The sequence below is a fragment of the Corvus hawaiiensis genome, chromosome 9 (genome assembly GCF_020740725.1).
Source record: "Corvus hawaiiensis isolate bCorHaw1 chromosome 9, bCorHaw1.pri.cur, whole genome shotgun sequence".
NCBI lineage: Eukaryota > Metazoa > Chordata > Aves > Passeriformes > Corvidae > Corvus > Corvus hawaiiensis.
This window is the reverse complement of record NC_063221.1, coordinates 13,369,401-13,395,698: the sequence shown is the minus strand read 5'-3', so window position 1 is coordinate 13,395,698 and position 26,298 is coordinate 13,369,401. Positions and strand designations below refer to the sequence as shown.

The window sequence follows — 26,298 nt, the reverse complement described above, 5'->3', positions numbered from 1 at the left end:
TCAAGCTAAACAGTAATCTTTCCATGCTGGCTTTCAGCATTATTAGTATCTCAGTCTGGTAAACCATGTACCCCTCAAATTGCTTTCACTGATACAGCAGCCAACAAAACCCCCAGATGGGGACGATCTGCTGCAGATGAAAGGTTCTTCTGTTACCACATGCAAGCAGACTGTTATTGCAGTGTGCTTCTGAGTTCATTATGTTTGCCCTGCAGTTATTTCTTTGGCTTGTATGTGTGTAACATTGCCTTTGTTACCATCACTGTTTACTGCTCAGCAGTATCGTGACTCTGACAAATTTTAATGCCACCCATTTCATACACATTTCTATATTTCTAGCACAATTACTAAGAAACTCGACTACAACTTTAATTCAGTGACAAATCATTGTTTATAGTAATTTCTGAAATAAGGCACTCAGATTTGAATCTCTTTGTCAGATACTTTACCACACCTTTGTTTTTAAATTAAAATAACATAAATTAACAAGTCAGAAGCTTTGCAAAAGTCTAAGTCTACAAATTCTATCAGATATCACTAATCAAAGGTGTAATCTCTTCAAAACATGTAATCAAGCATTTTAAAATAATCGTTTTCATTATAGACTATCTGCAAATATATTTTTATCTTTGAACTTATTTAATTTTGCAATTACAGTTTACAAAAATCAGCGTTGGTATCTTCTATAACTTCTTCCAGCACCTAAATAAAACTTGTCATTTATTTCCTTAAAATAAATTATCTGTGTGATTTGACAGGCTGTAACTCACAAGATAACAAAGTATCCTGCCTTAACAAGCTGGTTTTTTACTATTCAGTAGACAATTCTATAATTCTATAAATTCAATCAGTCATTTATTCTATTGCATATTTATCACATTGGTAGCATTGCTGATGCAAGTATTTTCGATTACTATTACACATTAAAGAGATCTATTGACTTCACTGGGAATATTTATGCAAAGTGATATAAACTCAAGGAAAACAACAAGGAAATTGTGTCTTAGGTCAGAAAGCTAAGAAAAATAATCCAATCACCACTCTCAGCAATAAAAAAAAGGAAAAGGAAATGGCAGTTCTCCATTTTATTAATCATTTAGTGCTTTTCAATTTGTTTTCAAATTTATTTTAAAATGTTACATTACGAATTAAGATCTTTGATTTTACTTTTTTCTCTGTAGGTACTCCCACGAACTCTGTGTGTTACCAAGGGGGAAAAATAAGCCTTTGAAAAACATATTAAAAAGCACTAAAGCCAAGAGCAACCAAATAGCAGCAAAGCTCAGGAAATTTCCAAAGCAAAATTTAAATTTTTTTTGAAACTTAATAAAGAAAAAAAAATGTAGGTCTTGCTATCTCTTTTCATCTTTCCATAAATTACCAGCAATATGCTTTCCATCTGTTCTGGTTTGGAATATGGAGATCCAGGTATCCAGGCACACAGACAGAATGTCCTATGGGGTCCTCCTGAAAAGACCAAACTCCACACACTGTAATGCAGTGTAAAGGCCTCCACCTGTGTGTAGGTGACTTGACACACCTTGAACTACATCTCAGATGTAATGCATGTAGGAGGGAGTTCCTCTGAAAGAAGTTCTGCACTCTATGGGCCTTTGTCTCCTGCTGACATAATTTTAAGTCAGATACAATAAATAGTAACAACAAACAAAACTACCATGTGTTTAAGAAAAATTCAGTCCCAAAACAGGCTTAAAACAGACATCTAAGAACAATTCAGCAAGTTTTAATGCTGATCTCTTGAGCAATCAGTAGTAATAACCAGTTGGATCACACATGGTGTGCATATCAGCTGTCCAGAACCAAGTTCATTTATGACTTGTTACACTTTGGAAAAGCTTTTCACTTTACACTGTTCAAGGCAAGCACTTAGAATGTGTACAGCAATACATACAAGTGCTCAGAGGTCTAATCTGAGGAACTACCTTGACCTGGGTGAATTACTCAGTTTATGGCTGTGAGAACTGGCTACAGTGACTAATGGTTTCTCTAAATATCCTTCATGTTTCTGGGAAAAATTCCTACTCTGTTTTGTTTCTGTTGGTTTACCTCCTGTGAGTAGAACTGGCTGAAATACTTTTGTGCGCACATGCATTTTTGCACGCAGCTCATTAAAACACATGGCTCTTTTAACAGAAGATTTTTACAATTGTGGAAGACTCAAAGCTCCCACGTCTTTCAAATGTGGCATTTGTTGATACCTAGCATCAGTGAAATTATAAACATACAGGAAGAACAAATGTGCACGAGTTGACAAACTCATACTGCTATAATTTTTTAAAAGAAGTACAGTTTAACTTCATTGAGAATGCCGGTTGTTCAAATACCACCAGGGTGATAGGTTCCTTCAAATGCTTAACGTAAATGAGTGAAAATGAACAGAGCATTTCTACCCTCTCCCAGCAAAAATGAATTCACTCCTGCAACCTGCTTCCTTCACCACTAGAACAATGCATGCCATTTAGCTGGAAGTGCTCCTTGGGTAACTTTTCTCCAACACAACCACTAATGTGCAATAAATCCAGTACTACATGACTGATTACTCACCTCATCAACTCGAGGATCTTGAGCTTGAGCAGCATTGGGCACTGGGGAGTCACAGTCTGGGCTATAATGCTCACAATAGTCAAATGCAGCTCTGGGATCAGCTATAATCAACAGCTGCTGGATCTCACCCTACAGGAAAGCATATGCAGATTAAATAACAAAACCAAAGGTAGTCTACAGTTCATCAGAAGTACAGTGTTCACATTCAGAAACAAAACCAGGCACATAATACTTATATATTTCCATATGTTATAAATAACATATCCACTTAATTTCTGCTGCTATTATGGAAAACAACTATTGTTCACATGGCAAAACAATGCAAATTAAGTCCAAATGCGCTTAGGTGCAAAATTCTGGCTTAAAATCATGTCTGGTTTTGAAAGGAGAGAGTGGGAAGGTGCAACTTCTGATCTGTGATTTTCATGCTGTTTGTTTACTTCTTCACTGGAATCGGTCTAAATTCCTAAGATTTAATTCAGGGCACTTCCTATTACCAGCATGCAGCTCAGCATGCAAGTGATCAACAATATAATTCTGAGTTTGCATCACATATGCATTCTCAAAGGAGACAATGAAATAAAATAAAATAAAATAAAATAGTCTGTACCAAAGACAGTTATTTGAATAAAACATAATTAAGTAAAAGCACTGTGTAAATACACACTACAGAATGTGTTAAAAAAAAATTAATTTCTAAAAAATGTTGGTTTTGCCTCTATTCCCATATATCATGCATAAAAACAACATCACAGAAAGAGACCCACTATTCTGGATAATAAAAATTGCTCTGCTGAGATCCCCTACAGAGACCTTGTATGTTTATCATTTTCCACAGAAAGCTGTCTGGTATCCAGCATATTCCTTAACATAGTGGTACTATTTAAGCAGCATTAGGTAAATTCCTGCCAACATTTCCACTATAAATTTTCTCATCCAGTAGCTTCTTATGCTCACATAAAAATAAGTTTGTTGGAAATTGGCACATATTCTTGGTCAAAACCCATTAATTTCAATCTCTCACTATTTCCCCACAAGGGGGTGATTTTTAAGCTTTTATATACTTTGAACATAATTTTATTTTGGTTTTACCCAAAATAAGGACAAATTAATACCTTTGTTAGTATACCTGTGCTTGCTTTGTTGTTAAAGAGAAGATATAATAACTGATGAAAATCTACAGCTGGGAAAACTCACAATTCTCTCAAGTATTTCCAGAATCACTTTACGTCTATCATAACAGTAACCTTTAACAAATTAAGAAAATTGGAGAATATTTTAAAATAGTTAATAATAATTGTAACATTCCTTCCTTTCAAAATGAAAAAACAGAGACATAAGCAAATTTCTTCAAAATAAAAAAAATAAATCAAACAATAATCTGCAATTTTCCTAGTTCTACAACCTTTTTACTAATTTTTCAGGCATAAAGTAGGACATAGCTTCAGAGCACATAATGGCTGTATGTTACAAGTCTGCTTTTTACAGTACTCTCAGCTCACTTTACCTTACAGACTCATGTGTGTCTCAGATTAATTTAGACACAGAATATTTTTTTCTAAGCTTCCAGAAATACTACAAGTGCAGCAGTTTGTTTCTCTGTCAGCAGTTCTGTACTGTCTCCTTTATTTTCCTTAATTCATTAACGCTCCCTGATTTGGGCATCTTACAAAACCTGCTATACATACAGAAAAATTCCCCCTTTGATTTCTTACATGACCCCCTCAAGAGCTAGAGTGCTTTGAGAGGTTTTGTACAGTCACTGTCAGCCTGAGTTACACATCTGCCATCTCCAGCAACGTGTTTCTGAAATGCTCTGCCCTTTCTCTTTCACCAACCACATTAAAATTAAGTGAGGCAGAAGAAAAAGTGGGAGAGAATAAGCAACTGTAAGACAAAAGATGTAAGCAATATAGGTGGATGTGTAGAACCTCTGCCCTCACCCTGCTGAGTTCAAGTCATGGTTTTGGTCTTTGGCCCTGAGCAGTCCTGGCTGTCTGAAGCGCCTGGACAGATCTCCATGTCTTCAGTGTGCCAGCCAGCAGGAGCCATGCCCAAACGGCTCCTGAAACTACTGTTTAGTCAGAGAGCCTAAAAGAACCCAGCTCCAGGAATACAGCCAGTACTCTGGAGTGTTGTGCTGGTCTTGAATGCCGTGGAATTTTGGCACTGAGTTTTGCTGGATTGTGTGTTTGCAAGAAGCACTTGGTATGCTGTTACCACTTGGCTTGAACGTTCCTAAATTGGTTAAAGCTGTTCCTGATCCATTGACTGTACTTCCCAGCCCTGCCCGTCTGCCTGTCATAGGTCCACATAGAGGGAGGCCCTCAGAAATCCTACACAGAATACATAAATTTTTATAGAATACATAAATTGCTACTGAATATTCATGTGTGAGAAGTTTACTGAGGAACTGATTGATTGTACATTTGGAATCCCAAATGTTAGTTTCCCTCTTTTTCCTTCAAGATGTGCTATAAAAATATTTCCAGAAAATTATCCATTTTCATTTTTTATTTTCTGTTTTTATTTTCTGTCTTTGCTAATTAAATTGTTTCTCTGAGAATTTTGTTCTGTGAAGTATTGGCCATGCTGTAACAGTAGTCAAAGAGCTTTCCTTTCAGATCAGGTGAATCATCTCAGCCCATGAAGTTCCGCACACATTATTGCAGATTTCATTATTGTGATTTAATTACCATTCTAAGGTATTTGTTGGACAAATCTATACTCTTTCACTTTGAAAAATTTTCACAGAATAACTTCAGTCTTTACAAACACATTCTTTGATTTCAGCTGCTTGATTTTGTGAGACCAAAATAGAATTTTATAAAGTTCCTAGCAAATAATCTACAAATAATCTGGTCATATTTTATGACCTGGAGTCATAAATGAGGCACTTAAAGATCTACCTGCACAAATCCTGAGAACTCTGAATTATGTGTTATTAAGTATTCCAATAGCTGATCTGTAAAACAATACTGAGGTATCTAAATATATATGCATATGTCATACCATTTTTCTTATACAAAAATTTCAGGAAAAAAGGAAGTCTCAGGGTAGAATGATGAAAGCAAGAGAGAGAGCAAAGATGGAGCAGGAGAAAGAAAAATAGATCAAAATGTACAAATACACTTGAGCATCCTTAAAATACTCTGAAAAGTGCAAGGAGAAAAAAAGAAAGCACAAAAGGCAACTGTCTATGTAGAGTAGTTCTCCCATCTCTATGAAACTTACATGACCACATCTGTTGGCAAAGACTGCTCAGGCAATTTCACAAAGATGGAAGTTGATATCTAACGTTATAGAAGTAAAGCCTTTCATGTCTCTGCTGAGCCAGTTGTCCACCATGCTTTGGTGTCAGAGGCAAGTGGATGATAGCAGAAGGAAGACGCAGAGAATGTGTGGTGAGGTGTCAGGCAGACACACACAGCCACATTTTCATATTAATACTTGTAACAAAGTGCATGCTTAACTTGCCCCAAAAAGCTCTAAAAGCCTATTTCACCTTTGAGAATCACAATAGAAGAATAACGCACTGCCTTGTAACAATTTTTTTTACCCTGGATAACACTTAAACCAATGTATTTTAACCAGGGATTTGTCAGATGTTTAATATAACTTGCTCATTAGGGATAAGAAAGATGAGAGCTACGTCTCAGTTGCCCAGAGTTGGTGGAGAATATCCAGCAAGGTATTTTTTCTACCATTAAGCATACAAGTACCACCCGGAAGTAAAGTAGATCAATTTTAAATCTTAATATTTAGTTTGGATCCTAAATTCTTTACTGAAAAAGGCATTAAGTTGTTGTCAAAGCCAACATATAACTCACAAAAGGCAAGGCAAAGTTCAGTGATTCATTGAAATATGGAATAAAACCAAGTAAAGTTTATGAACATTTTCATTCCTCTCTATTTTGGGGATATGCTCATAATTAAAATCAGAGACTTTTCAATCAGCCTCATGGTTATATGATAAAAGCTGCCTGAGAATCATGAAATATCTTGTCCATCAATTATGCCTAGCATGAAAACATGGTACGGAAGGATTTCTTCTGAAACGTACTCCACCAAATAAGTTACTCTTTGCAGAATCCTCCAAGACTACTAAAAGGAGTTACTTTGATTGAGGAAATATTCACTTTGTTGCATGCCAGAGCAAATGTGGAGAACCAGGCTAGAGAGCTACAAGGACAATATGCTCAAACCAATAGAATTCCTGCCTGCTGGAAGAACTACCCAGACATTTACTCACATCAACTGTTCTACTACAAGGAGCACACAAATGTGTGTGATGAATTCACTCTTTGAAAATTCCTCTGTGAATCTCACAGACATTCCACAGTGACATCCTGGAATAAGAAAATATATGTGTATGTACACTTCCAGGACTGATTGAAAAACGCAAAGTGGTAACGCACAAGGTGGGGTATCTGCACTGGAAAAATAGCTTTGATACAAAAACAATGCAACACTAGAAAAATGCAGTGTTGAGTAACAAAAAAAGGAAATGGAGACCAAATTTGCAGGAAAGCAGTAAACATACAAATTCTCTTTCCAATTTTGGCTATATCTTTATGTAATTACTGCTTAAGTTAGCCTCATGGTAATAATTGCTACATGTGATTCCAAATTTTTGGAGTCTTCCAAAAATTGGATTCCACAGCAGAAATAGGAAGAAAGAAAATTTCCAGTTAGATATAGTGTCAGATTTTCTCAATGATATAAATCATCAAGGGTCTGACTAGTAAGGAATTAATTATTTTTTCATTATATCGATAAATGCTAATGGTGGCTTATTACCTTAACTGACTTCATAAAAAGTTGTAGATATTATATGCCTTCTTGAAACATTTTCTTTTCCTTTTAACTAGGCAATCTTACTAATGCTTTCTAAATATGGTGCATTAGAGAATTACAACCATAAAAGTAGTCAATTTATAGTCTATTTATTACCTAGAATTTCTATCATTGAGAAAAGACACCTCCACTATCAACTGCCACATTGTTAAAAAGGCAAAAGTAGGAATTCTTAGAAGGCTGTAAGGGCACTGTACAAAGAAATCAGTGCAGAAATAATGTTTTCTTCTAGTACGTAAAATTTTATGGTCTAGTTCCTTAGTTCTACAAGAAACTCCGCAGTTCAGAGGCAGATTTTGGGATATCTCTCTTACAAGAATCTTAATAAAAAAATAACCCTGCCAGGTGAAAGTGATTTTGTCCAGGGAATTGCAGGTAAGCATTACTTCAGAAGCTGTGCAGGAAAAAAAAATCAAAACAACAAACCAAAAAAAACCCCAGCAACTAGTTAAATGTCTAATTTATTTATTAAAGGTTCAAAAATACTTTCTACAACTAGAGTGTGACGGTTAGAATTAGCAAAATACCATCTTCCTGATTCACACTGGATAAACTTAGTACCTCTTATGTGCTTATAAGGATAATTATATTTTAAAGATGTTTACATAAATGCTGAGAAAAGCAAAGCAAAACCAATGCTAGGCACTAAATCAACTCATAACAAAATCAGTATCTTTCATTTTCATATTACAGCTAAAGCCTAAAAAGTACAAAGTGAATTTTTCAATAGAGCAGCAGAAATCAGCACAAATACCCTAACCTGGGCATTTTGTGCCAACTTTCTCTAATTAGTTATGTGATAGTACAGCTACAGACTCCAAAGAACAAAAGTCTAGACAGCATGGATATCATTACTATAGAATTTAGAAAAACCTGCTGCAGAATTCATTTAATCTTCCTGCAAAGATCTGAGGGATTGAGGAATTCCAGGAGCTTTTAATATAATATTCCATAACCCGGGCCCATTGCATAATATAGCTAGAGAAAGATGTTTAGAGCCTGCCAGACTGAAGCACTGTAAAAGCAATAAATTGTGAAAGCAGAATACTGTACGGGTCAAAGTTTCCACAGAAATCAATGTCTTCTTGATTCTTTGAAATACCATGCTTATAGAAGGATAAATTCAGCTTGGTTAAGAAATAGGTTGATATACCAATTATAATTTTTAACCTTCATAACATAGCTGTTCACAAAGTCAACTGCAATTCTTGGCTGAGAGATTAGATTTTACTACAATGACTATATAACAGCAAGTGTACATAGACACAGGCACGCACGTGTGCCCAAGGACATCCTATTTCTAGATAAAAGATCTGCAAATCTTTTACATTTTCATGTCTTTTGAAACCTTATTTACAACTGTTGTTTAAAACTGAAATGTATTAGACACAATAATAAATGAGGTGATAATAAATCCTATCTGTTAATTATTTTGAAGCTGATGCAGCATGCTGCATTTTTTGATCCCAGGTTGTTAATTTTTAATGTAATTACAGACAGTTTAGTTAAATGACCATTCCTCTGTTTCTTGGGAACATTCCTTGAAAATGAACTTGAATTCCAATGAATTACCAGAACTTTGCTTTCTTCTTCTCTCTACCTCCTGCTTCCAAAAATAAGGAAGGGAAACTAGATTTACTTTTGTTCATTGATCAAAAATTTGTTTGGAAATACTATAAAAAATTAATAAACACCCAATCACCATTCTCTGAGATAAAAAAGAATAAAGAAAAACAAAAAAAGCCAAATAGAAAGCTTTTGTATGAAATGTTGGTTTTTTATTAGTTGCCTCTGAAATGGAAAAATTGTCTGCTTTGCTTTACTTTTTTTTTTTTGTGTTGGGTTTCTTTTTACTTCTCAGTGCTCACACTGGCCAGTTACTCTGGTGTTGATATCTAAAAGGTTGATTGTAAGTATTTTTTCCTGGAACATTAAACATTTCTCTTTAGTCTGACAGATAGTCAGTGGGTCAGTAGCAATTACTAAATTACTATAATGGGAAAAATTTTGGCAGTGTGTCCATGAGCTGGTGCTGCAGCTCCACAGGGCAGTGTGAAGCAGAGGATAGTGAGGACACCTCGTTCACACCCCATGCTGGGGGGCACTTTGCCTTGGGCTGGCTTCTCTGTTCTACTTTAGCTGTACAGCAAAGCTGAACACTCAGTAAAGCTCACATTTGCTCAAAGACCCATTCTGCTCCTGTCTGCACTTGCACTCTGGGGCTTCCCATGCTTACAGATATGTGAGGGATGGGTCCTCGTCTGCAGCTAAACCACACTGCTGCCAAGGCATCCTCAGTCTATCTCCAGCTGCTCACTCAGGCTATTTAAAGGAATCCCATGCTGTACACGAGTGTATTAGTGCTTTTTTCATGAGAACAGATTCATGACTAGTATCAAAATCTAAACCCTTTATTAACAAGTATTACTGCAACGATTTAATCCACAAACTCTGTGCTGTTAAAGCTTTCATTGGCTTTAAATGAGAGTCTTATACATCAGGTTTTGTCTTGTTATACTCATTTAAAGCAAAGTGCCTAAAAAATTATGGTATTGGTCTGACGTGAAGTTTTGAAGGAAAAGAAGTGTCTATAGGGAAACATCTGCATGAAGACTCTGTTAGTTATTAACTTATTATAAAACACTTATAAAAAACTTGTATTGTTCACACCAATAGTACTAAATGAGGAGTGACAAATCCTTAAAGCTGGCAAAGAATAAAAGATCCCTATTATTTATAAAACATTTAAGCTACAAACATATTTCTATGGATACAATTCAAAATTTTTTACTAGGTGCCATGCACCCATGTACAAGCATCTCACTCTTTTTGACATTCTTTTTTCTTTTTTTTGGTTTGCATTTTGGGAATTCTCTTTTTTGCAGCAGGCACTTACAAACCAGCTGTTCTTGCAATATGTATTTGAAAACACAGAAGACAATAATTTCAAAAGACACATGCAAAAGTTTGAGGAATGTTGTGACAGTCTTTCAAAAACAAGCATTTACAAATTAGTCCCAGTGATATCAAAAGATTCACTTCAGTGAGCAAGGGCTTAGCAGTGCAAATGAAGGTCTCATAATTTGGCAGTTAATAACAATACAGTTTCTAGACAGCATAATTTTATTATTTTAAGATGCATTCATGGTTTATGATTTGCTTCTCATCATTTGTATGCACCTGATGCTTAGTGCTTGCTTGAATTCACTATCTTGTTTTTAACATGATATGATGTCCGTATTAAAAAAGCACAATATCATAAATCCTCAGATTAGCACTTATATTCAGGAATGAGCAGCAGGCAACTCCAAATTGGAATTTTCTCATATAAAACACACAACACCCCACTAGATTTAGAAAATACTTTATATTTGCTTTTAAAGCTAAACCAGAATCTTTCTAACAGCACTGCTAAATAAAATGCCTCTTAGCTTTAGCACCAGTAGGTAAACTTACCAAAGAATATTGTGTGTTTTGGATATACAGAGCCAGTGAATTTGGCAGCCATTTATCATGTTCTTAGGACACTAATCAGCCCTTTCCTTCTTTCAGTGATCTATTTGATCTCTGGACACCCAGTATGCTTATTTACTCAGAAAATATTGATTTTCATAGGGAAGTTATGTCATTAGGTCATGTAACATCGATTAAAATGTATGCACTTAAAATTTCCCAGTGTGCTATAACATATTCTTGCATTAATAATAGTCAGACTACCAGAATCAGAACAAGGATAGGACAACTGCCTAGAAAATGGAGGTCAATATTAAGAAAAAAAAAAAAGAAAAGGAAATGGTCAAGAATTTAATTTAGTTAAATCTTGTATTGCAAACTTAAAATAACACAATTAGAAAAAAAGAAGAATATTTGAGCCACTGGGATGTAACATTGTTTTAAAGTAAGTGTGAAACATTCTTCACATGAACAATATTTATTCTGAAGATTCTAAATGAATGATCCATGCAAGTATGTTAGAGAAATATGACTGAAAGAGTAATTCCTTCTTCAAAAGATACAATCAAGTTGTGAGGAGGACAGAAAAATGTATTATAATAATAGCTGTTTTGGACTCATTTGTGTACACCAGAGTTCAGAGAGGCTTAGATGCACCTTCTAAGGGAACAGGAACATAGGATGTATCTAATTGTTCACAGCACTGATTCTGACAGGGCTGAACTCCGCTTTCAGTGGGAGTGAGATACCTTAGAGATGCAGTTTGGTGCAGTTGTGTTATGCTGCATACCTTGGTTCAAGACCAAAAAGAAACACTATCATCCTCGATTAGTAGGTCACGGAAGTGTAAGACTTCATTATATTTATCTACAGGTTATTATTTCCACATTTTAAATATCCATTCAGTCTGAGGAGACTGAAGAGTGCTCCACTGCTCCTGCAACCAAATCATTGGCTTACTATGAGTAAAAATAATATCATTATTACCCAAGATATAACAGCCTCTGTGATGCATGGATACAATATTAATCCTTCAGACACTGTGAGCTGTGGATTACAAAAAGTATTTGTCTGTAGGGGCTTCCTACATTTAAGCTAACAAAAGCTATAAATGTCGTATGAAAAGTCTGCCGTATGCAGTTTTAAGCCTTAAACAGTTAAATCTAATGTTGTGACTAGATAACTTCTGGAATTTCCTGCACACAGAATAGGACACATTGTGTTATGTGTATCTTCAGTGACTATTGTGGTCTCAAGAAACAGCAGGGTTCAAAACACAGAAATACTAACAAGGAGACCCATGAAATCACCAAATGTCACTCTCAGCTGCCATGAATGAGAAAACCAGAACATTTAATGCACAATCACGACACTCTCAAGGAGAGACAGATTTCAGGAAACAGCACCAAACTTTAGAAATTGTAGCAGCAGTAACTAAGGGATGGATAAATTCTTGTAAATAAAACAAGAAGAATGCTGTTTAGAGTAGAAAAACAGTAGACAAACTCAAAATGAACCAGATTATGTTTTGTTTGGCCAGACTTAGGACAGAGGTCACTTGGCTTGTTCACCCTGGAGAAGAGGAGACAGAGGTGAGACCTCATCGCAGTCTGCAACTTCCTTGAGAGGGGAAGAGGAAGGGGCAGGCACTGATCTCTCCTCTGTGGTCACAGTGATAGGACCCGAGGGAATGGCATGGAGCTGTGTCAGGGGAGGTTTAGGCTGGATATCAGGAAAAGTTTCTTCACCCAGAAGGTGGTTGGGCATTGTCACAGCCTCCCCAGGGAAGTGGTCACAGCACCAGCCTGGCAGAGTTCAAGAAGCATTTGGACAATGCTCTCAGGCACATGATGTGATTCCTGGGCAGTCTGGCCTGTGCAGGGCCAGGAGTTGGCCACGATGATCCTTGTGGATTCCAACTCAGGATGGTCTATGATTCTATAATCCATTAAAAATGTATATGGCCCAGTATTTTGTTTAAACTTTTGAGGTACGTTCTAATTTCAACATGCACATTTTTACCTACAGATTCAGGTAAATGAACACAGGTATAAATTAATCCATGGTGACTGTACAGTAAAAGAGAAAGCAGAAACCTATCCCAAAAGCAAGGATTGCAAGCTTCTAATTTAAGTAAGACTTCACACTTAATCTAACCCCCCCTTAATTTCAAGACCAGCCTTACAAGATGGTAACTGATTTTTCTGAATAAAAAAAGAGAGAAGAGGTGCACTTTTAGAAAACCTAATCACTGAAGAAATCCAGAAATGTACAGTGAGGCTAGAAAAGGTAGAAATGTTGCTGTTCTCAGTACTGAATGTTAAGATTCAGCCTCTAAACTGACGTTACAGACAGCTGCACAATTTCTTTTGTGAGTCCAAGGCCTCTTTCTTAGTGTGTCTCAGCTGGAATTGAAGCACTGACTTGCCATGTCAATGCATGAGATTTCAGAAAAAATATTTGTCTGAGAAGCAGCTACCACTACCTTCCTTTTCCATCCTTCCACAAGTGACAACATGCTTGGACAAAAGTAATTTTAACTCATTCTAGCAAATTCTGTTAAAGTTATATCCTTGTGTCCATGTTGATGTCACACAAGTTTGACTTCAAGAAAAATGCAGGGTTATTTTTGAGTTTCTTCAGTTATCTGGTAATTCTGATTTAAGTGCTAATTTCAATTTGCTAAGCTATGTCTCACTCCAACCTTATTGGCTCTTCCAACAGTTGCTCACCAAAAAAATATTGCATTCTACCACATCTCTTCCCATCTTTTAATGTAAATGATAAAATAAATATCTCCCTTTATGCACATATCATAAAAAATTATTTCCAAACATCTATGTTTGATCATTTCAGCACCTCTGAAAGTTCAGACAGATATTTTTATTTAGTGATTGCACTGAGTTAAACAAACCAAACATCAATGCTTAGTTATTGTGCATTTTCCTCCTCGACAGCTTTTTAAATGGCTACAAATTTTGCAAGAACAAGCCAGGCCCTGTTGCCTTAGTTTCTATTATAATCTAAAATCACATGGAAAACACTAAAAAAAAAATCAGTTTATCTAATTTTATTTTTCTCTGAATTCTTTTTTGCTTATGCATATTCATATTGCACACATTTTTGACTTATTGTCAAAACCACATATTGGGGAACCTGGTTTCTCACCTAAGAAAAAAAAACAAATGAAAATTTAAAGTAATTATCCGATGAGGAGACCAAAAACCTTTGTCACATCCCAGAGAGAGGCATCTGTGGAATACATCTTCAAATGGAAAATAATGTTCCTCAGATGTTCAAACTCTCTTGGGGACTACAGGTGAATTAGGCTGCAAATACCAAACATATCATACTGATTGATCCAGTAAATCACCCCAGAAATTTCCATATTCAAAAGGCCCACAGTTCATCATGTCCATGGAAAACAAAGATAACAATGCCACAATGTTACACTCAAAATTCACATTTCTCCTCTTGATATCTATGCAGCTTCTCCAGCATATGTTCTGCTTAAAGCTAGGATGAAAACCATTTATAGAGCACAGATGTTCTGTAGATGAAATAACTACCAATCTGTAATTTCTCATTTTTCATTTTTAAATTTTTCAATTTTAACCATTGTATAACAATGTTATAGAAGAAACTCAGTAGTGTAGATCTAAGAAGCTTCATAATTAGTCTGTAAAAATAATTGTTGACATAAGGATTCTACCCAGAAAGGCCTCCTGACTGGCAGTTACATACTTCCTTAAAGGCATTTTACCCTTCCTATATGTACTTCTTGGCCAGTAAATGATGGAAACATATATGTCCTTATTGCCAAAGTATGTTCCATTTACTGGAAAGAGTAATGAGTGGGATAAACACTATAACGGATTCATATTACACAGAAAACTTTCCAGGTCCTTCTCCCCTGCTCTCAGATACTGTTAGCATACACAAATATTTGCAAATGTTTAAGAGAGACAGAAGTAAAATGATTCAGTGTCATACTACACAACTGTCCCTGATTAATTCTACCAAATATATCAGGTATCTCAATATTAGGCAGAAAGACAAAAAAAGCAACTGCCTTCCAGATACAACAAAAAGGACAGAAAAATGCATCAAATCTTCCAACAATACACTTCCCTGTTTTACTTCTCTTTTATTTCAGCCTACTGTAACAGGTTCTATAAATCAAAGTTTCTATATTATACCGGCATTTGACCTAAAAGATTATTCTGGTTTGCATTAAGCACCTCACTTAATACAAAATAACTCAATTGCATTTGTTCATTATTGATCTGTACCTCAAAAACTTCTTCATCCAGAATCCTGGTTCCAAAGACAGTGATGCCATTGGTGTCCACAACTGTTTTGTCACTTCTGTCAAGTGGTTTTGTAGTTTTTTTGTTACAGTCAACAATCATTGTAACACTCTTTTTCTCCACACTGATAGCTACTCGATGCCACCTATTAAAAAAAACCCAATAAGATTCTACTGCAGCTTATGTTTTTAAAACTAGGTCATTGCGTTCTCATCAAATCAGTATATAGCAGATGGTGCACCAATTAATTCACAGATAAAATTTTAAATGTCTCCCTTTATTTCCTTCTTTTATACATACTCCAATGTACACAGTGTTTTCACTATTTGTGGTATACATTCTGTCCCTCAGCACAAAGGAACCTGATCCACAGCTCCTTGTGAACACCCTCTGTAAGGTGAAGCTCAAGCTGATCTTCCCTACAGCTTTAACCAGAGAACATCACCAAACTTGAATTAGAAGCCAGTGCATTGTTTACATTTTAATAGATTAAATGATCTGACAGCAGATTCTTTTCTATGAACATGTTTGATTTTCCAAATTACTTAGGCAAATATAATTAACCCAGCAGGTTATTATTTATTATTTAAAATTTACTATTTTTTTGGTGTGATCAACCACCAAAATTTTACCATGCTCTTTTGTTTATTTGAAGGTATTCCATAGATATAGAGATTTTTCAAATACATGCAACAGCTCCAACATAGATGCTTTCCCAGACAAATATATTTACAAATACTTGGCACTATTCCTGCAACAGTAGCCCTGCCTACATAATAGTCACCAGTGAAGGAAGTGATTCAGAGTACTGACAAGTGACTTTATTTTAGAGATATTTGAGAATAAAATTTTGTATGATTTGCCCTACACTACTATGTTCCTTATGAGACTTTATCAATAATCATGACAGACCACATTAATTTAGTGAGCCTCTCTGCTATGACAAATATTTAAGAACAACAGCAGACCACTCTGTAATCCAGCATGAAGCAAAATGTTAAAGAATCTTTGATAGACCAGGGCAAAAAGTGTAAAGTATGTCATACTAGTGACTGGTAAGAGGAAGGCTGGAATCAAATTATTTTAGTTGGCATTTGTGGCATTAGGGTTGCCTGAATCAGAGAGAAAGCTTAGATCATTGTTAAAAAGAGCTTCTGTGTATCAAAAGGAACACCTTGAAGCTAATGGAATCTGACTGCTAAACAGTGTCACTGAGCCAGAACTATAATTCCATGTTTTCTCTGGAATGCTGTTAAACATTATCATTATAAAAGCAAACTGGCCATGCATCCTCAGGCACATTACATTATTCACACTTTTTAAATATATCTCGGTTTGAGATGAAGATTGTTGTCCCAGATCCTTCATAAAGTAGCCGAGTCAGAAAAACATTGTTGGCTTGTCTTTTGAAAGTGTGTAGAAGCTGAAAGCATGAAATCATAGCTCACTTTGGATAGGATTGACTCCAGTTGATTCAGAAGTTGTATAGTCTCACTGTAGGAAATTGTACCAAACAAGTTCATTTTTATTTCTTCATTTTTGCCAGTTTATCAACATTTTTAGGTGAAATTCTATGTCACAACTTTGTTATTTAGCAAAAGTCCATTAAAAAAAATGCTGCTTTGTTTATCACTCCTTCTGCTAGGGAAATGAATCAAGTCTAGGTTTCATCATATAATTCCATTGTCTGGTAATACTAGGCCAAGGAGACAATTGGTTTTTTTCTTTTTCTTTCCTTCTTTATTGCTTTATAAACATATTTCATTATAGTTCAGTTTTTGCCCTTCCTCACTGAGTTGTTTCCTTTTGCTCTAGTAAAATTTATTTTTGTCTATCTTTGAAGACAGTGGCTGCTTTCTTGGGCTGCAGCACAATAAAAAGCCTTTGAAAGAATGAATGTCCTTTTACAAGCACCAGAATGACATTCCCGGAGAATGATTGCTTGTCTACAAAGCTACAAAAAATTAACAACTGTATTACTGATGAAACAGGTGTTTGAGATTAATTCCTTTACTGGGGGTGCAGTATGAATCCTTGCAGCACTTGGGATTAATTGTTCACCTTATTCTTTCCTGATTTCCTTATACATAGGATTTCCTTATACATAGGATTTCCTTATACATACACATCTTAAGCCATTTTATTTATCAGCTGTTTTGGCTTGGGATAGAAGAAATTCTGTGCTGTTTTGTCAACTTGTCTTCACTCTGCCTACCACCTTCAAATGGACCGGACAATTCTTTTAGTGAGACTCTATATTGCAAAGGAAGAATCTTCACAGGTTTAATTTGGGTGGGTTTAACTTCTCTGATTATTTCCTCACTCTCGAGTTATAAAAATGGCAGATAAGAAAGGTGGTTTGTTTCATTTACAGCTGTATACACCATTTGGAGCTGGAACTTTATTATGCTGCAAAACTTCTCTAACTTTGTACTACACCAGTCCAACTAGCTAGAAACCATGTTACTGACTTAAATATTTAAGAAAACTGTTTATAAATACCATAATCACCTATACAGTGGTCTGCAATGTGCTTTCCATTTTAAAACTTTACACTTACTTGCCGTCAGCGATGTTGACTGTTCTGAAAAGAGGATAGTCTTCTGGAGCAGGTTTTCCATTTTGGTCTTCAAATAGAAAGACAGGGGATCTACCAACTTCAACACCTACTTGTTGAATTCCTTGTTCATTGTAGATAGACAAAAGGAAAGACTGAATACCCTTTTTAGGTTTTACTGTCATTAATATTGAAAAATCTTCTGGAAAACCACCACCTGTAAACAAAGTTATATATACAACTATAAATTCAGAAAAAATGAAACCATTTTTACATTTTTTTTTCTATAAGCACATAGGATCCAGCATACAAATGGCAGGGGTTTTCTAATTCTCAAGAATGAGTACATAAAAAATTATATTAGGAACATTTTCTATGTTTTTTTTTCTTTCTGGTCTCACTTTAATTTCTGAAAGGTATACCTTAATGGTTCTTAAAAACAAAACTTGTAAATCATACAATCATAGAACAGTTTGGGTTGAAAGGGACCTTAAAACTGATCATGTGCAGCCTCCTGACATGGCAGGGATGCCACACACTAGGTTACTCAGGGCCTCATCCAAGCTGGCCTTGAACACTTTCAGGCTTGGGCATCTACAACTTCTCTGGGCAACCTGTTCCAGTGCCTCATCACTCTCTGAGTAAAGAATTTCTTTGTAACATCCAATACTACTCTCTCCTCTTTTACTTTGAAGCCATTCCCCCTTGTCCTATCACTATCTGCCCATGTAAATAGTCCCCATCCCTCTTTTTTAGCCCCTTTAAGTACTGAAAGGCTCAAGAATACTTAAAGGTTACTGAAGGATCCTCCCCCCATAATGGGATCTTCTCGGAGCCCTCTCTCCTCCAGGCTGAACAAGCCCAGCTCTCTCAGCCTGTCTTTGTAGGAGAGGTGCTCTAAATCTATTGTGAATTCATGCAATAACACAAGCTATGAAAGAACCAGCGTAGTTTCACATTCATTGCTTTTTTAATTCATCTTCTGCTAAGCAATCTTCTAATTTAAAATTGTGCACTAAAATTTCACTCAACATAATAAGCATCAGTACCATAGCAAGTAAGACTCCTGGGTACTTCAATAGCCCTTGATAACAATTTATTTTAGTTTCTCTCCCACAATATATATTTGGGTCTTTCTAGAATTACATTGTGCATAACACTGAAAAAATACATGACTAGCTCTATTTAATGGGAGATTTAAGCAAAATCAAAGAATATTAATTTTCATTTATTCCCTGATGCCTTGTCTTTGACGTAGAGATGATATATCAAACACTGTTTCCACCTTTACAACTAAAACTAAACAAAATTGAAAATATAGCTTATAAAGGAAGATATTGCTTATAAAGGAAGTACTGAAGTACTGCTCCTGTTGAATCTTGTGGTAAATCTGCATTTCACTTGATATGAAACTCTACTAGGCTTAACAACAAACAAAGTGTAAGACTGAGATTCTAAAATCCAGAATATGCTCTGGATCTATGTGGCTTCATCTGCAATTTGACATGCAAGAAATAGATGAGAATCTAATAATAACATTGGCAATGAATATAGCTGCAGCTTTGTGTGCAGGAGAGTGGATAAATGTTCTTAAGCATTTTAATATAATAATAGAACAAGCTTTAATAAAATAATATCTTGTGGTTTTCTAATGAATTAAAGCATGTAAGAATTCATCAAACTCTGATTTTGGAATTTCTTCTTCCAACAGAGAAAATATAGGATTGTTTCCAAGACAGATATTGTGGGAAAACTCCAAAGATCCTAGATTCTTCCATGAAGACAAGTTTTACTTGTTGAATTGCAATATGTAAACAAAATGCATAGAATTTTCCTTGCTCTTTAAGTGACATACCATCCTTTTAAACCAGAACCCCCTAGTCTTATATTTTTTATATTGTCTGCTGCAATGATACTTTTTGTGCTTTCTTTTTTTAACTATTTATGGAAGCTTGTTGAAACACTGTAGCAATATAGACCATGCTTATACATCATTTTGACATCTTATTTTGAAGGGATCAAAACTCAACAGATAGGAAACATTTCATTTACTCTGGTGAGTTGTTGGTAAAGATTTTTCATGACAGGGTAAGTTAAACTGTACACTATACCTTCTAATGTTAGAGCAAATAGATGACAAAAAAAATGGACGAGAGAGAAGATGACTGTCAACAAAGGCCAAAGAAACTATCTGAAAAGCACTGAGCACTTGCCCTATCTGCACTGTTAATCTGAAAGATATGTTGAAAATGCTTAAGGCAGGTGATAATAACTCAGCTTGTCTAGACTTAACATCTGAGGGGGAATAAAAGTGAGCTAAGAAAGGTGACTGAAAATGAGTCACGTGTCTCAGTTCAGTAGTTTCTGTCATCACTGCTATGACATAATATTCCCAAATGCTTTATCTTGAATCTACTTTGGGTAATACTAAAAAAAATTCCTCCAAACACAGTTGTGATTGAAAAAGCCAAAAAATAAATGACATTTAAACATGTAAAACTGTATATATTGCATCTAACATATAAAACTATACGCATATACAGTTCTTGGACACACATCTGGAATACATATCAGAACCTTCTCAAATGCTTTTAAATTTCTTGTTAATTGGAATGGTCCTATTTGAATAATAAATAACAGTAAGAATTGGAGGGAAAATATCTAGAAAAATATTTTTATATATTTGGGTTATCATTCCTTCATGCTTTTGCAAAAGATAGCTAAGAGCATGTACAACAACAGTATAACAAAAATCTAAGCAGTTTACATATTACAACCATATAATGTCTTCTAGTCAGTGAAATCAGAGTCCATTATATTCTGGGAAGTTGGTAAATAATATTAAATTCATTTTTTAAAAGATGGATAAATTGCTGGATATATTGTACTTCCTGATGAGTTACAGGAGTTAGATGAAAGCAAAGATGGGATGTGTTACAACTTGTATTGTTTATCTGAAGTGATATCTCAGAACTTGGTTTTATCTTGGATATCTTCTATAGTCTTTCCACTGCTACAGAGCACTAAGAAAAAGGGACGTGCTCACTCAAATTTCTTTAAGAATAATCTGAAATACAAGGATTTCTTCTGGTGAGGAGAAAGAACACCTGTTCCACAAGATTGAAAAGGAAGTAATTACCATAATCACCTCCAAAAAATTGTTTTGATGGATTTTTACTAATGTAAAGGACAGCAGGACATTTTCTGTTCAACTTAGTTGAGAGGATAAATTCAAACCCAAGGAACTGTGTTAAAAAATAATATAAATATTATATCTGTAGTGAATTTTGCTTTGATCTTCTTCCATAAATAATAAGTGATGAATTAAGGGAACACATAAGTTACTCTTGAACTGTTATAGCTGTTTCTCACGTTGCTCTGGGAACACATTACTAGAAAATAAAGCACGTTTTATCCTTTTCTAGATCTGAGTGGTATCTATATGATTGCTGCTCTGAAGGACAAAAAAAAAGAAAATATTTTTCTTTGCCACTTCTTACCTGTATGTATTCTGTATGACTTGGTCAAACTCTACAAATGTGTCAAAACAGAAAATTTAAATCTTCAATGATTTTGGGTTTTAATATTCTTACTATCATTTTCCTCAACAGTTTGAGTCAAGTGACAAGTGACAGCAAAATAATGGAATAAAAGTCTCTCAGTAACATCCAAAGAATCTTTCCCAAAATTTGACTATTCCATTTTAGAGAAACCTGAGAGAAGATGGAATCACATTACCAGCTATCCACAACTAGCCTTGTTTAGTCCCCCAAATACCCAGATATTCTGAAGTAATTCTTAACAGATGGTACTTCTGGAAATGATTTTGCAATGGCCAAACACAACTCATTTCTACCACTGCAGCATTACTCCAGGAACTACTACTGCTCTTAAATGCACTACCAAAACAGGAGAACACTTGCCAAAGCCACCAAATAAGGTTTCCATCAGATAGCATCATGAGAGAACAGGTAGTATGACTTACAAGTCTATTTCAGCAGTGACAGAATTTGACAAAGAGCTTTATAACTGAAGCCAATAAAAACCAACTTATTTGGTGGATAGAGAGCCCATCCTGCCATTCATATGCAGGCCCAACTATGGGGACAACAGAAGTGTTTTGTGCTATTGATAACAGACCACATGCTGTGCTTTAGAGACCGTGAAAACATAGGCAGCAAAGTAATGTACAAAAATAACAGCTTTCTGCCAATCTTACCTGGGTACAGCTGCTTTGTTGGGGCACTCAGCTGTGCAGTTTTTGAAACTCTGTAAGCAACATCCGATCCTTTTGAATTCCTTCTGTTTGTGCAAAATCCTGCTGTTCTTGTTACTCCTTCTGGAGAATTGTGAAATTCTAATGCTTTTAGCACATCAACGGGTTCAGCTGACAAGGTTAAAAAAAAACAACAAACAACAAAAAGGATTACTCATCTTGCATGTCTATGGTATGCAGCCTCCAAAAAGGCTTTAATTCCTTTGCAAAAGTATGTGTCTAATCAGAGCAGTAGCTGCATCCTATTTTGACTTATTGCACATTACTCCTATACCATAATATTATTTTAACAGAATTATGCATTTTTAAATATGTAAGAGTTCATCCCATCAAATGTAATTTTTATGATCAGATTTTCAAACTACTTGACTACACACTGAAAATCACCATTTGCAAATGCTGAGGATCTTGCTGATTGAAACTTCCGATACATGCTTTTAATGAGTGATTTCTGAGAAGTGGAACTGATTTTCAAAGTTTGCACAAAACTTTCAGAAGCATTGAATAGCTACTGATAATCTGCTACCACAAATTTTCTGTTGCTAACATTAAAATATATTCTGATTACATATAACTGCTTTCTCAGACACAAAGGGATAAGGAAGCATCTAAACTAATTTCACATCCCAGTTAGAGAACGAAAAATGTACCTGCTTTTCCTGCAAGGACTAAATGGACAGCATTGCAGTCTTTCATTATTTCCAAGTTAAAATGCAAATTGACTGGGTTGTACTTTAGAGACCAAGTACAGTAAGATTGCATCTGTGCTCAGTGTCTAACAACCTAAAGTTGAAATCCAGAGCTGTTATGATATTGATGCAAATTAAAACAAACAAAAAAGCCTGCATATATATAGATGTAAAGCCAAGAAAAAGCCTTAATATATAAAAGTTCTCCATGGCAAAAGGGCAAAGTACTGAATGGACAAGCACTTCAAGACAGACAGTGAGAGAAAACAGCATACTGCATATCTTTTCTCTTGAGAAAAATTAAGGGGCTCATTCTCATACTCCCTTCAGATCATGGCTTTTTTAATTTTTTTGAGTGGAAACTGAATTTCAGTAGACTTTTTTTCACTGGGACTATTCCACTGTTTTTATGTTGACAAAATCATGACCACTTTATTTGGAAAGAAAAAGTTTTAAATTACTTTCAATGTTAAAGCTGAGAAATGAGCTTGGTAAATCTGACTTCACATCTTTGAACTACTGTGGCATTATCTATAGCTGATTTATTGTCTGTTATCATTCATTTTACATGTCAACAAATATCAGCTTAAGGTCCAAAATTCACTGCCTGTGAATATTCAACTATTTAAACAACTGCTTGCACAGATGTGAACAAAGTTAAGTTTAACTAGCTCATCCTATTCATCTCTTGACACTGCCAAATACGAAAAACTCAACTTTGTGGTTAAACCAATCTTTGTTTTCTCAGTCAGCCTAGAATGCACATAACTTCTAATGTCTTAAAATATACTCACAAGACAATGCTTGTGAACTTTTTAAATTTCCCCTCACATCTTGCAATTTTTCATTCCTTTTCACATCGGATCACCATTGTGTTATCAAACATAAACTAAATAGCCAGTGTTTGTTGCAAGTTAGCACATTGGGAATGAATGCTACAGAACACACATGAAATTACTTAAAATCCACATATACTGCAAATTCAAGAAATTATGTTTAAATATTCTCAAAAGAAAAGTTTCAATAGTGTGCAAACACTGTGGTATTAGTCTAACTTCTCTGTTGAGTACTGACAAAATCATTTTAATGGATATAATGCATTTTCTATAGGTGTTCCCCATAGTCCTGAAGGAATTGCCACACATACTGAAGGAACATACTGAAGGAACTGTGACACATTTTTTCTAGTAACCAACAGCTGTTTTTGCTGTACCTACACTAATTTGAACCAGTAAAGTAATGTAGAACCAGTCACCAGAAATATTAGTAAAAATTTCAATTCACTGTGTAAGTCAACCACTGCTACATTCCTTTATCCTTTGCTCTTTTCTATAATTTGTACCAGATTCTTCATTATTTTTTAGAATAATGGTTTTTCTTTGCCTGGCTGACTGGGAGACTAGTCACCCATAAACAAGATTATTCATTACTCCCTGCTAGTTCTGCTGCTAAAAAACTTCCAGACAAGAAACAGAATAATAATAGGACAATCTTCAAACCACAGATTCCAAATAATAAGAACAAACATTCTGCTAATAGTCCATAGTTGACTATTTATTTCTTTCCACAAACTGTGATTCACAAAACACAAAATATCAGGACTAGTCAGTTTAAAATAATTACTAGAAATGTAATTTTTCATAGAAGCAACAAGTTAGGTGAAATGACAAGTTATAGAGAAATGATAAGTTACATGAAGTAATTAACACAAAAAAGGTAATTACTCTATCCCCAAAGATAACATGGCTGACCTATTAAATTCATATTGATGACAAGTAACAGAAACTTCTTGCCTAATTTATATTAAAGAGTTCAAATAGCCACTTCAGCCAACAAGTAAAAAGTAAAGTTCTTTAGAAGTCTTTAACAGGAATAAAAGGCAGGAATGTATAAGAAGCATGACTCCTCCTGTGTCATGGCTGGGACTACCATATAAAGAGGTTTCTGCAGAAAACCCCTCTTTTTGCTAGTAGAGGTTTTTTCTCAGGGAATTTCAGGATATTTTTTATATTTACTGTAACTAGTATGTTTACTGTAACAAGTGTTCAGTAGGCTTGATCACGCTGCCATTACCTTAGTCTTAAAATTCTTGATGAGCTCACTGTGCCTGCTCAGAAAACCTGCTTGGTGCCTCTCCAGAAAGCAGCAGATGCTGTTGCCACAGAACACACACACATGCAGGAGTACAGTCTACAATAAACAGCTCTTGACAAAGCACAGCTCAGGCCCAAGTGGTTACAGGTAACCTGCTCAAAGTGTAAAACACAATGAGCAGTCCTCGCACAGCCAACGCTGCCTGCTTAAAAGACCAGGGTGAGTGGTAGGAAGACAACTCCTAGACAGGAAAGAGCACAGCCTGTGGCTTCTCTCTGCCAGTTTCTGTAGGTTCTGCAGTGTTCAGTGTCACTGAACAGCATCCTGACAGCTTCTGCTTCTTCTGAAAATCACCTCTTGTCTAGCATGCTGCTCCCACATGACTTCTGGGAATGGTAAGCAATAACCAGAAGGAGCACCAGTGCTAACAGCATGCAGTTTGCCTGTTTGTGTGGTCCACAAACTAAGAACTCAGCTTGTATTTATTTGGGGCAACATTAATATAACCCATATATTGACAGATCAAGGGTCTTTCATGAGACCTTCCTTAAGATGAATAAAACAGCTTGCCTAAATGATTTTGACTTCTATTCTAACTTTCCGTGATAGTTTTCTCAAAAAGTAAAGTAAAATTCAGATTAATGATATAATGTAATGGTTTTTTATCCTTCCAATTTGGTGCCGAGATTTCAGATGGCAAGGAAATAACAAATAAGAATCATGCAAACAGCTCTGTTCATCAGTTCTTGGGATGGAGTTAATTCTCCTTATGAAATTTGGACATCAGCGTTGAAAACTCAACTCTGTCTGCCAGGGCAAATTTGACAAAATAAAAGATCCAGACCCAGAAAGTGGGTCCCTTATGCAGATGTTTATGGCCAGGTTGCACTGTTGCTTGAAGGCCACCTCTTGCAGGCAAGCCAGACAATGCCACAAGACAACCCTGTGAAAAGAAGCCTGTGTTCACCAGGGCAAGCCTGCAGTCTGCAATCAAAATGCAAGTTTCCACTCTGCTACTTTTGCAGGGGATTACTCTTCTCACTAATGCAGGGAACCCAGTGCAGGAGATCACTTTTCTCACTAATGACTATAGTGCAAAGTTCAACGGCGCATGTCCTTGATTCAAGAGAGTTCAGAGAGACATGTGCAACTTTCACTGCCACTGAAAGACTCTACAGCAGTGACCAAAGCCAAAATGATTAAAAATGCTGGGATTTCTGGAATGGCAAAAGGAATTCTTCAAAAATCCCCTTTTAAAAACCAGAATTGTGTGAGATGGGAACCTGAGTGTTCCCGTATCTTTCAGGATACCAAACCATTAATCATTTAACTCCATCATAAGTTCCTGTATTTTCAAATATAAAGAAGGTAAAGGACGCCAACAAAAATTAGTGGTGTCACATCTCAAGACCCAAATGAACTTGTAACTGCAATATTTAAAACTGTAGAGCCAAATTCTGGTCTTCATTACTGTGGTATGACTGAAGTACATCCATT

The 26,298-nt window shown here is 35.6% G+C and overlaps 1 protein-coding gene across 4 annotated transcripts in view; it reads right to left on the bottom strand.

Moving 5' to 3' along the window:
* COL11A1 (collagen type XI alpha 1 chain) overlaps window positions 1-26,298 on the bottom strand; it is a 133,126-nt gene that overhangs the window by 95,005 nt on the left and 11,823 nt on the right. For all 4 annotated transcript variants that reach the window (XM_048312912.1, XM_048312913.1, XM_048312915.1 and 1 more), the window contains exons 2-5: window positions 21,962-22,129; window positions 17,746-17,959; window positions 15,168-15,330; window positions 2,566-2,694 (exon numbers count right to left, since the gene is read on the bottom strand). In XM_048312912.1, coding sequence (XP_048168869.1) covers window positions 2,566-2,694; window positions 15,168-15,330; window positions 17,746-17,959; window positions 21,962-22,129 — 674 coding nt within the window. The remainder of the gene's footprint in view (window positions 1-2,565; window positions 2,695-15,167; window positions 15,331-17,745; window positions 17,960-21,961; window positions 22,130-26,298) is intronic.